This window comes from Excalfactoria chinensis, chromosome 5, assembly GCF_039878825.1.
Source record: "Excalfactoria chinensis isolate bCotChi1 chromosome 5, bCotChi1.hap2, whole genome shotgun sequence".
Lineage (NCBI taxonomy): Eukaryota > Metazoa > Chordata > Aves > Galliformes > Phasianidae > Excalfactoria > Excalfactoria chinensis.
In genome coordinates, this window is record NC_092829.1 from 34,356,450 (window position 1) to 34,368,693 (window position 12,244).

At 48.7% G+C, this 12,244-nt stretch overlaps 2 protein-coding genes across 5 annotated transcripts in view; both read left to right on the top strand.

Annotated features, from left to right (window-relative positions):
- The window catches only part of CREB3L1 (cAMP responsive element binding protein 3 like 1), a 42,604-nt gene extending 33,671 nt beyond the window's left edge, over positions 1-8,933 (top strand). For 2 of the 3 annotated variants that reach the window (XM_072339095.1, XM_072339093.1), the window contains exons 9-12: positions 1,593-1,692; positions 5,303-5,423; positions 5,840-6,086; positions 6,489-8,933. In XM_072339095.1, coding sequence (XP_072195196.1) covers positions 1,593-1,692; positions 5,303-5,423; positions 5,840-6,086; positions 6,489-6,525 — 505 coding nt within the window. In that variant the 3' untranslated portion in view covers positions 6,526-8,933. The remainder of the gene's footprint in view (positions 1-1,592; positions 1,693-5,302; positions 5,424-5,839; positions 6,087-6,488) is intronic. The other variant, XM_072339094.1, reaches the window with a different exon arrangement.
- A 2,029-nt stretch (positions 8,934-10,962) lies between these two features.
- Positions 10,963-12,244, top strand: part of DGKZ (diacylglycerol kinase zeta) — a 42,227-nt gene continuing 40,945 nt past the window's right edge. The window contains exon 1 of one of the 2 annotated variants that reach the window (XM_072337211.1): positions 10,963-11,629. In XM_072337211.1, the coding sequence (XP_072193312.1) occupies positions 11,394-11,629 (236 nt within the window). In that variant the 5' untranslated portion in view covers positions 10,963-11,393. The remainder of the gene's footprint in view (positions 11,630-12,244) is intronic. The other variant, XM_072337212.1, reaches the window with a different exon arrangement.

The following is a 12,244-nucleotide window of genomic DNA, read 5'->3' on the forward strand; positions in this document are numbered from 1 at the left end:
GCTCCTGCAGCCCCAGAGCAGGCCCCTGGCTCCTTTGAGACTCTGGTGAACACTTATGCTTATAACAAGCAGAGCCAGTCAAGAGATCACCAGAGGATTTTTCTTCCTTGGAAGCAGATAAGGAAGATTCATGCCCTTACTGTGGGGATGAGCAGCAGGAGGAGAGCCCAGCCCTGCTTCCACCTCCTAAGTACAGTTAGGTGTAAGTAAGGACAGGGCTGGTAAGAGAACAGTTCATTTCTGTACCGCTACAGTATGTAGGGATGTGAAGCGCTCCTTAAGGCTCTGCCATTCTCTTCTCATCCATAACACTAAAGCTATGCTCCCAGCTTCCACGCCAGCCACAGCTGCTGGGACTGGGGAACACCATGGACCCAGCTGAGGTGACACGATTGCCAGGCCACAGTCACCCACAGGGCACAGATTGATTCCCAGCCTCCCTGGGAGCACAGGTAGCCTCTGGTGTTGAAAAAGCATGAGCCCCACCCTCCAGAATCAGGAGATTAGCCTAAAAGCTGAAGGACTATTTTTCCTTTTTTTCTTGCCCCCCCTCATAAAACACACTGTTCTTTCTAATTGGGTTTGGTTTTCAAGCACTGCCAGGGGGACGCTCTGTGTCTCTTTCCACATGCACAAGGAACAGAGGAGGATTTGGAAAGAGATAAATCTGGGATTCTCCTGCAACCTCCTGGCTCCAGGATTTGGCATTTTATGAAAGCTCACACATATTTATGTCAAACAGCCAGCAGTCCCAAGGGGAAATGCTCAGTAGTGCATATTTCAGTAATTTGGAGCCCTTGCTGACTGCATGCTCTGCAGTTAGGCTCCATGCCTTCAGATTTCTTCATCAGCCCAGTGAAGATTTTGGTGGCTCTTCATACCACACCTACCACTGTTCTGTGTTTGTGTGCTGATGCCTGCATTCAGTTAAGCGGGGCAGAGAGACCTCAATACATGTTCCCATTGGAGCAGCCAGAGAATGAATTAATCATTGAGCTCTACATTTGGCTTTGCCCACGTCCCTCTGCAGTTTGCCAAAACTGAAGAAGCTGGAGGGGATCAAAATGTTTTTTTGTTTCTCCCTCCACCATATGGTTCAGGCCACAGGTCGAGCTACAGAGCATGTGTCTATGAGTGAAGTAGGAACAGACGGGCCTCTTCTCAAGGTCTGAGGCAGCTACAGTGTTCAGCCTCCAAATCAGAGCTTGATTTCCATGGTAGCCCAGCACTACAAGGCTTTGAGAGACGACTGGCTGGAGCCCTGACTGAATGGGATGCTCATGACTGAGGGCAGTTGTAGTGAAGATTCTGTTGGATCTAAGCATGAGCAGAGGGCTCTTCAACCTAATGGCACCTTGGGGCATTCCTCCCACAGTTCCTGCAACACTTCATGTCTCAAACCCTTCTTTGTTTTGTGCTTCCTTAGCCTGTCTGGTTGAATAACTTGGGCAAGCTATGGCAACAAGGAGAGATTTGTTTTTACAAGAAAGGAAAAATCAGGGTAAATTACAAAGGGAGTAGTGGAAGCTTTCCATCACTCACTGGCTGTTGCCTCTTTATCAAGTTCTGATTTGGGTTGTTTCCTGTCCCAGGACTCTGCTCCAGCAGTTACAGAAGCTGCAGGCTCTGGTAGCTGGGAAAGTCTCCAGACCTTACAAAATGGCTTCCACACAGACTGGGACCTGCTTAATGGTATGAGTGTCATTTTCATCATTCCTTTTAGCCATACTTCCCCAGACTCTTCATCAATCCCCATTCCTGCTCTCTTTTGTACTGCCCAGCTCTGCTGCTAGTATACTTGCTTTCTCCTCATGTGTTAACAGTACCAGAACTGGACCATGTCGCACACACATCAGTAGTGTCAGTTCTTTATACAACAGTATGAGGATAATTCCTGTGTTTTCACTGTCGCATTTTGTGCCAAACAGTACTTTGTTTGCTTTTCATTAGCTATTGGACATTCAGTTAAAAAAAAGTCCCCAGTAAACTTCTATCACAATAGACTTTTTGTTTTTTGCTGAGTCAGTAATACTTAACGTTTAACTCAGCAGGGTGCACAGCATTCCTACCAGTGGGCATTACCTTGTACCTATCAGCAAGAAATGACATCTGCTCTTGCTATGCCCATATATCAGACTCTGTTAGAGCTAGAATCCTTCTAATTTGCCCTTTAGATAACCAAAATTATTTGCCCCATTTTCTCACCATGCTCTGTGGCCTGAGAAGTTGGTTCTTTCCCCCCCCCCCCCCCCCCTTGTTCAGTTTCTCCTTTCAAAATCTGCTCAAACTTTTGCTACATTCTTTGCCACCTCCATATCAGATCAAATTTTAATGACAGATTTTTCTTCTCTGTTCTCTGCTTTGTTGCTTCATTCCCAAGTTCTTTCCACAGTTTTGGGTGTGACCCCACAGGACCCAGTGACTCATTGCTCCTTAATGCAACAGCTCATCAGAGCATCGCTGGCTCCAGCAATTCTTCATTGCTACTACCTGAAATGAGCAAGTCCAGGAGAAGTGCCTTCCAGACATCCCCAGCACCATAAAAGCTGATAAAATACCTTATTTAGGTTCCCAGCAATGTCTTATCTCTCCTTACTGCTCCCTTCATTCCACAGCATCCCAGCCCACACACCAACTCTCTCAGACTTCGGAGCTTTGAAGCATTTCAAGAATTTGTAATTTGCTTTTCTATCTTTGGCCATTTCCTCTCATCGGCCTCCTAGTTCCCATTTTCCATTAAGTCTCCAAATAGAGCACTCCTTATCAAGGCAGATATGTAGAATAATCACGCCTAGCAGCACGGGAGGGCAGCAGAAGACCCTTCTCTTCTCACTGCGTGCCTTTCCTGCTGGATATTTGTCTAGCTAATTCCTGAGGGCTCCAGCTGTGAGCAGCCCTCAGCTCCCCTAGGCAAACTATTACAGTGCCTTGTTATCTTTCCCAGATAAAGCTTTTGGATATCCTCTAAATCTTCCTCGCAATAGCTGAAGTTTATTGCAACTTACTGTGGGTACACTGTAAGCAAGATCTATTTATCTTTTTTGCAGCTGTGCTTCACGTATTTGAAAACTGCTGTTTATGTCACTTCCTTTGGTCCACTCTGCTAAATCACCAGTTTCTTCTACCTTTCCTCATAAGCTGAGTTGCTGAATCACTGCTTATACTCAAAGACCCCCCCTTCCAGGCTTTTTCTAGCTGCCCCATATCTTTTTGGAATGAAGGGGCCCAAAGCTGGGCAGAGTAGCACCTGATTATCCATACAGAATCTATGAGCCATTCCAAAACCCTGTTCATCCACTGAAGCTGAGATTTGCCCTCCACAAAGTGACACTGACTTACACCCACCTTGTGCTTCATCTTCACTCCCAGACTTGCCTCTGTAGAACAGCTGCCTGCTCACTTACTTGGTGCTGTGTTTCTTCTGCTAATCACTCCTGCCACCTCGCTGGTCTCAGTGTTTGTCTGCATGCATCTCCCTGCTGTTCTCTTGGAACACTTCTACCCGGTGGTCAAGATCACTCTGAACCTGAATGGTGATCAAAAGCCAGTCTGCTTGTGATCTCTCCCATCTGTAGATTTGACACTGACATCTCAGTCAAGCTTTAAAAGTTGTATCCTGAAAGAACCACAACAGATACCTTTGCCACTCCATCTTCTGTGCCCTCCCTCCTTAACAATGAACTATTCAGCAACTTTTTCTGAAGACACTTTTATAAACAAATCTTTTCATTCACCTTTCCAACTAATTTCATAGTGGTTTCCTCTAGCCTAGTTTTCCTCATTTTTAAGAGGTCAGAATGGTGAGGTGTTCAGAATCAGGGACATTAATGGTACCGAGACTCAAATCAAGAGTTATTGTTATTAAATGGTTTAGAGCTTGAACTGAACCAGAAAACCAGAGTTAAACTGAAAAGACCAAAACGATGCTGCTCTGCAAAGCCCCATCTAAACGCCTTGTTAAAGCAAGTTGTTAAGTATACTGCTCTCTTCCTAACATAAATCTTCTTCTGTTTTAGAAGAGAAACAGCCTTCACAGGGCTAGCTGCCCTTTATGAGTACTGTGCAGTTGGCTGTAATAAATCCAAGCAATACCTACTCAGCTGACTTTTTTTTTAACCTTGATTTTGTGGAATAGGGAATCTGAATGCCCTGAATAACCAATATGATGTGTTTAGCATCTATGTTGTCCATAGCTGGTTTCCTTACTTCAAAATCAGTCATGGAGAAACTGAAAAACTAAATTCCCCTTTACATTGTATAGTATCCGTGTGCTATCATTTAATCTTCTACGTACTCCAGAATCCACTGGTGGTCCATATTACCTTGAAGTACCAGCTTCTGTGTGTTACTTAGACTTGGCCATTCCAAAAAGCAGTCAAGAAATGGCTGACTGTCCCAGCATATGTCCCATGGGTGACACCTAGCTGATTCGTATGCATGCTGTAGAAATCATCAGCTGATGCACTGCCTCTTTAGATTTGCTCAAGCTAATCACTGCACTGGAGGCAGCTATTATTATAGCACCCTGTGGGTGGTATATTAATGTGGGTATCCATAGTATTCAGGTAATAAGTATTTGGCTCTTTCTAACTTCCCATTTGCTCTGTACTGTTAGCTCCCTAAATTAAATGGAGTCCCTTTCCATCATGACAGAACTTACGGACAGGTGCAGAACTACCAGAGGGGAATTTCCAAGGAGCTTTCATCTGCCTCTCTCCTTTTATTGCTGTCCAGTAGCTCTGAATATTCTGCCCACAGCCAGAAGACACATGGCCCAGAATATGTGCATGCCAAGCATAAGTTTAACTCCTTCCTTGAACTCTGTCTATATTGTCAGAATTTGGGCTGCTGCAGTTCTGCTGCTCTTCTTTCCTAGGATGGAGAGTAACTTACTTCCCTTTGTTATCTGCTGTGGTATCTTATAGATGTCTCTCAATGAGCTTGTTTACTTGCAGCCCCTACTGTGCTAATGGCCAGGTTCCCTGTGATCAAGGCAAACTTCATCTCTTTGCTTGTGCACCCTTCCTTCCCAAATCGTTCCCTAGCTGTGAGCATCTCTCCTCAGGCAAGTTCTCACCATGGAACTGTAAATACTTCAGAAAAAGAGCAACACTAGGAAGCTTCAGAGTTCCCCGTCTTAGATTTCCAGTAGAGATTAGCAGAGCAGGTCCTTCCCTCCCTGGGGGTCTGCAGTGACCCTGTAGCCAGCCTGAACACACACTCTCACACATATGCCTGCGTGCTGAGGAGGAGCTTCCCTGTTGCTAGTGGCACTGACTGCATGTTGATATCTCTTCACTAGGTGCTGGTGCTCTGCTTCGTTCTCATCCTGGGATCCCTGATGCCCTGTCTCCCAGAGTTCTCTACATCATCACAGACAGTGAAAGCAACACCAGCGCCAGACATTTACACAACTAGTAAGAGTGAGTCTAATGTAGTACCTCCCTTTAATCCCAAACTATTTCCAACTTTTCTCCTGCCACATCTGTTTCAAGGGGTAGCACTGACCCTCCAGAGCCTATCCCATAGGCTCTTGCTCAGTGGGATTCCTGACCTGTTGGCAGTATGATAGCAGCACATTGTTTAGGCCCGTGTTCATTTTCTTCTAGCCATTTGCCCAAATAGAAAAGGCTGCAATATGAGGAAAAAGCCACAGGTCAGATTGCCTTCTGGAGAGGTGATGTGTCCCAGGTACCATTTGCCTCATGAAGCTCATAGGAATGGGATATCTTTCAGAGCAGGACAAGGCTATGGCTGGGTGGGCATGTGCTAGCCAACACTATCACCCTTTATGAGAGACCTTAACTGCATAATTAACTCACGCTCTCTTTGTTTGCAGTTCAGTCACGGAGCCTCTTGTTCTATGATGAGGGTGCTGGCTCCTTAGAAGAGAGCTATAGCTCCTTCCTAACCATGGACCATCCTGAGGGGTGGGAGGCTGAAAAAGGGCAGTCTGACAAGCCAAGGCCTCATCTGGCAAGGACACACGAGACAGCCATATATATGAGCAAATCCCATCTGGAGAATCCTGACCAGAACCAAACTGACCCAACTCTACCCCACTTCAAAGAGCAATTTCATGAGAGGTAAGCAGGTGGGGACCACAGTCTGGGCCCCAAACCACAGCATGACACCTTGGAGAAAGAAGCAAGCATGTCCCCTTCACTGCAGGCTTACAGCAGCCAAGCTCCCTAGGGCAGGCAATTAGATGAGAAACAGCAGCTGCAGGAGACCAGTGCTGGCAGAGAGCATAAGACCAAATTTGTTTTAAAGAGCAAAAATTTGGAACTCCATAATCAGTGTCCCACTGCTCTAAACACAAGCAGGATGGGATGACTCAGGTGATCCCGTGTTTGCTGGTCATCCAGTGGCCCAGGGGAGAGCTCCATCCTGGTTAGAGCAAAACAGCTGGGTAAAGAGGTACATTTATCTAGGAAACTGCAAAAAGCCTTGACTGATGCCTTGTCTTTTTTTTTTTTCCTCCTCAGGGAAACAAGCTCCAGTGAGACAGCTGAATACTTGTAGCAGCTGCTGGACCTCAAGGCCTCATCTGTCTGATTGCAGGATTCCCTCCTCACTGAGCAACTGAGGGGACTCAGCAGGAGAGGATGCTGCATTCAGACACTCCTAAACTGGCCTTGAGTTCAGCTCCTTCCCATCCCCATGTCCCCCTTTGGTACTGATTCTTTTGAGAGGAGTCACAGGACTGCCAGAACTGGTAATAAACCTCTGACGAAGTCCTGAGACATCCTCTTCCCTGGCCTTATCTCCTGCTTGAATGAGCACTACCCTGTGGGTGTGGGCTCACTACAGAATGGAGGGAGGTCAAGAGGAGGCCCTCAAACTGTTCAGCTCACTCCCCAAAGCCTCCATGGGTGGCTGTCCCTAGGCACGTACCCCTTGCCTACATCAGATGCACATGAAAGAGTTTTACTGTTCTGCCTAAGGGACATAGCAGTGGGTGATACTGGGGCTGGAGAGATGACTCTGGAGAGTTTGAGCTCATTCCTTCCCTTCCATCTGTTAGTATACCTATGCCTCCATCAAGAGAAAAACTAGCTCTTGCTTGCTCTAGTTTTCTCTCGTTGGATGTACCTACATAACTTTCACACCAACTATCTGCATAGATCTGCACACAAACGGAGTGGGGGAGACAGATCCCAAATCAAGATAAACCACCATGAAAATTAACTGGTAGCTTCTGGTCAGCCAGAACTCTAAAACAGGGAGAAGTTTCTCCCCACAGCCCAATTCTCCCCACCCTCAGCATCTCCTCTTTGGCAGAGGTGCTTTTATTCCTTTTTGTTCCCAGCTTGGGCCCTACAGCGTGGTGCTAATCAGGTCAGTGCTTTCCCACTTCCCATTCTACACACCCCCTGCAATGAGAGTGAGAGAAATCCACTTCCATCACCCTATCACAACTGTCCATCCCCCCTCACATCCTGATGTCGCTGTTGGTGTCTAGTAGAGTTGTGAACACCACTAAGGACATGCTGGCATCTCAGGAGACTATTCCTTCTGCCAGGAAAGAGGTAGCATGTTTGAATTGGTCAGAGTCACCAAAAACTATTTTAGATCTCCTCCTTCTAAGTGCTAGCACCAAAGGTAGCAGCCTCTCCCATACCACCTATCAGGCCAGACTTTCCAAGCTTGGTGCTTATTACACTATAATGTGATAGAAAGTACCACAATATAGGACAGCAAAGGCTTCGGCTGCAGCAGATGAGGACAAACCCAAATGCAGCAACTGCAGAAATGAAGGAGAAAGAAAGAAAAAAAAAAAAAAAAAAGCAGCCTACCTTTGGAAAGCCTCCAGCAATCAAGAATCTCTATCAACACTTGCTCACCTCCACTGCCAGCCCTTAAATGAGGTCTAGGAAGGGGTGGATCCTAGTTCCACCCATTCCAGTCACTCAGGAGCATTGCATGCAGCTGAGCTCCCCTGGGTTGGCCCTGCCTTCCACCAGGTGCTCAATCACTGCTTCAGGCCCTGACTTAGCATGTCCACTGCAATGCTGAAATGACTTCATCTCAAAAGTGTTCCGTTCTCTTTAGTATCCAAACATCCACTTCTGACCCTTTCCCTGCCCCAGTATCTTCTCACTCTGTACCTTCAGCTGTCCTTTGCTAGAAGGACAATGTGGGACTTGAATTTCTACGATCTGGGATGCAGCAGATTGCACATGAGATTCTCTGTGTGCTCCACTTGGTTTCACAGCAGAAAACCTTGAAGCTTGTTTTGCTTCAGGTGCCCTGTACTCAGATTATGCTGCTCCAGCCTCTCCACCAGTCTCACCCCCCTGCTCAAGAACTGGAAGAATTAAGAGAATGGCTCTCACACCCCTCTTTTGGAAACTGTTTTTGCCCCGGAAGCCACTTAGGACAAATTTGGGCATAGCTAGCTGCAACCACACATGCTTGGCCAGTGGGGTGAGGAGGAAGAAGGCCTTCAGCACAGCTCTTCTCAAGGTTCACACAGGATCTGCTTCTCAACAGATACCAGAGCACTCCCGACCCTCTGCCTCCACCCCAGCACAGAGAACCACTGCCGGGTCCAAGCACACCCTCCTCCTCCACCCCAGCACCTCCACCGTGCATGTCCCCACGCCTCCCACTCCCACCGTTGTACAGAGACCAAGAGCAGAACTCGTTTGTACATAATGAACCTTATTTTGTATTATTGCCGATCCCTTAAGATATTGTATTTTGGAGACTCTCAGATCCTATTTTCAGTATTGTATTTTATTAAGAATTAGTGCGGGCTTAGCACCTATGAACTCCTTTCTTGTTAGCAGCTCACTTTGTCCTTATACTCCAGTAGCTGCCTTTTCCCTCCTGTTTTTTGTTTTGTTTTGTCTTGTTTACTTGTTTTTTTTTTTCAAGCCACCTTTTCTCTTTCTTCCATCCCTTGCTCTGCATTTGCTTAGACAAGCAAAATAAAAATAAAATAAAAAGATGCAGCATCAATCCTGGGTTGATGGATCCCTTCATTCCAGCATGGTTGTCACAGCTTCTGACCTCTTGCTCACCAGATATCCCGTTTGTTGTCTGCATGTGGAATTGGTTCAGCACTGGGAGCTCACGCTCAGTGTTTGGGTTAGAAGTAAACTTGCATGTTTTAGGTCAGTAACTTGGGACCTGTTAGCCTGCAGCAGTCCATTTACATCTGTGAAAACTGGTGTGAAACACACGGCAACAGGAGGTCTAGAAAATTAAGTTTCATTCTAGAGATCTCCTGGTGGGTTTGTTAGGATTTGGACATTGAAATGACCACTAATGGCCCAGGCAGGAGTCATCTGGACTTTGGAGATGCTTGAAGAAAGCTCCTAAAAGGATAAATTCTCCAGCATTGATCCTTTTAACACTGACACAGTTGGAGAAAGCAGAACCCCCTCCATCGGGAGCAAATCTCCCTTCATCTAGACAAATCCTCTCTATTCTGCAGTTTGCCGGATTGCATTCTGAGCCGCTCAAAATAGGCACATCCTTGAAGTGCCTCCCAAAATGCAGCCAGCCAATCACACCTCCCGGTTTGGCTACAGCAAGTAATTAGAGCAGAACAAGGGAATTAGCAAAGTGAGAGGATACCTTCTTTGAAGTCACCTTCAGCCTTGCTCAGTTACACTCAGTGCGTTTCAAACACACTGCCATGCCATGCCAGGTCAGGCTCTTTCCCATCTGGGATCGTGTTGCTGATGAGCCTGTGCACTGCCAACGTGTACAAGCCCAGCACAAAAGAGTACTGATGGAACACAGTCTTCATTTTGCAGAGATGAGTTATTCCTAGCCATTCTCTGTTACCAGGCCAACTCAGAAAAAAACCACAATTGCCTTTGCAGCTCACCACTGCAGAGCAGGCCACAAGCGGTCCATGGGAACATCAATGCCTTACAATAGGATGTATGCTATTGGAGCTTTCGGTAGAGCATCCCTGCTTTCTAGGTACAGCATGTTCCCTCTGGGTGTCACTGCTTGGGGCTGTACCTGACCGTACTTCTCGTGCAGATCTATTGTGAGATGTGCAGGCTTTGTTCCTACTCCTTGGCAAGGAGCTTTGGGTGCCTCTGCGGGAACAGGGTGATCAAGCCTCCTCACAGCCCCATGCTGAGTGTCAGAGCTGGCACCTTGTTCTGCGTGTGTTTTCTTACCTGCTGAAGCTCTCTGCCTTGTGCCCGATGAAATCGTCCATCAAAGGTGAAGGTAGCACTTTGCACCTTGGTGTGACCCATGCAGGGGCCACTCAGCCTGCAAGCAGGAGGCACCAAGCTCACCCAGGTTTCTGCGGGAGGGCCAGCCCCCATCTCACAGCTGCAGAGGGGAACAAAGCCCCTGTGGAGGCTGAGTCACGCTGCAGGAGGGAATGGGCTCTCCACGACTCACGACTGCACGAGAGAGCAGCTGTGGCAGAGGCTGGGGCTGCACCATAGGTCTGGGAGGCACACGGGTCCTCTGGGCTGGGAGGCAGCTGCTACAGACCCGCAACATCCTTTTCCCCATGCACCGCAGGTTGATGTTCAGTGTGTGATAAGTCTGGGGCAAAGCAAATCCAAAGCAAGGTGCCAGACACATGCGGGAGCTCTGCAGGGTCCCTCAGCCCAGCTGACATGACTAGGACCGAGGTTACCAAGTGCAGCCCCAGCCCAGCACAGACAGATTGTGCAGTTCTTCTGCTGGGTATCCTTGCCCAAAGCTGGGGAGCCCTGCTCCAGGCAGATCTCACCTTGTGGCATAAGAATCCAGAGCTGCAGGTCCTTCACACTTTGGGGTGCCTGCTGCACACAACTGCTTAGGGTAAGCAGCCTTGGCTGTGAGAGACCAGGGCTGGGGATGCCGCCACACTCCTCTGCCTCCCAGACTCCAAAGGGTTAAGTGCCAGTTTCAAGTGTCTCTAAGGTGACTCTGCACTCCCCGCAGCCCCCCTCCCCACGCACACGCTCACGCTCCTTATCTGCTTTGTCTTCTGAGTGCTGCTGCAGGATCGGTGCACAGGCACCTGCTTGCCTGCCTGCCTGTGCTGCTGCTGCAGGGGACAGCAATAGACACACTGGGCCCTGGCCCTTCAGGCTCCTTCCTACGACCCGACACGCTCTCTCCTCATCCCCTTTTTCCTGCACCTCCAAGCAGCAGTACTGACGTCTTTAAATCTCCGTCTGCTATTCCTCCACTCCGCTGTGTCAGGGCAGAGGAGGCAGGCAGAGGCTGATCCGCTGTGCCTGAGCCCTGCAAACTGATGTCGAGAGGCCGATAGACAGCACTGCAAAAAGTTGGGCTGCTGCTCCACTGCTTTCCCTGCAACTGTGCTCCCGGAGAAGCAGAGCCCTGCCAGCATCCTCCCAAGACCCACAGGCAGCCAAGCAGAGCGGGACTCAGCCAGGATCAGCACCTCATTCCACATGGCTGAGGGGCCCAGCTGGAGAGAGCTCACCACGAGCAGCAGGGACAACGAGGGAGCCCGGGGAGCCTCGGGGATCATCCCAGGAACTATGGATGTAGAAAGTGCTGGAAGAGAGCAAAGCTTGGGTCTCCGTGGTGCAGAGCCAGTGTGGGACAAGGTGAGAGGGGCGACGGCAGCAGTGGAGGTGGAAGAGCAGTTCCTGCACTTGGCCATCAGGAAGCAGGTGTCCTACAGGTAGGAGCCCCGGGCTGTGCGCAGGGGTGCTGAAAGGGCCTGGGCTGGGTGTAATGGATGGCTCTTCCCTCTGTCAGGGTTGTCACTGGGGTCATGCATGAATGCCCTTCCCAGAGCTAGGTGCTGCTCATCCCTGCATTCTTTCCTTCAGCCCTGTCCTTGCACAGGAAAAAAGGGAGCTCCCAGCAGGGAGAAGGAGCGGTGATGCTGAGGTAAGGAGCTGAGCCTGGAAAGCTTCTGAGGCTGGCTGCAGCAGCAGGAACATCTGTTCTTGCTCTGGGCTCCTCTGCTGGTGTCACTGAGCCCAGCAAACCACTACATAAAACTGTGTCCTGTAGCACTCAAGAGTGCCTGCTGTGGGGATGTGAGGCCCTGGTGTGAAGCTCTGCCCTGGGGAAGATGACCTACACTTTGGGATGCACAGGCTCACCTCTTGGTTCAGTGCCCATGTGAGCAGCAGCCCTTCTCCCCCTTTGAGAAGGCTGTGAAGCAAACTAGGAGCAAATTGCTCTCTAATCCTGCAGTAATGGGAACTAATGGGAACTAATGGGAAACCGAATTAGTGACTGTAGAGCAGGAGGGCCCTGGGCTGACTCATCCTGAGCATTCATTACT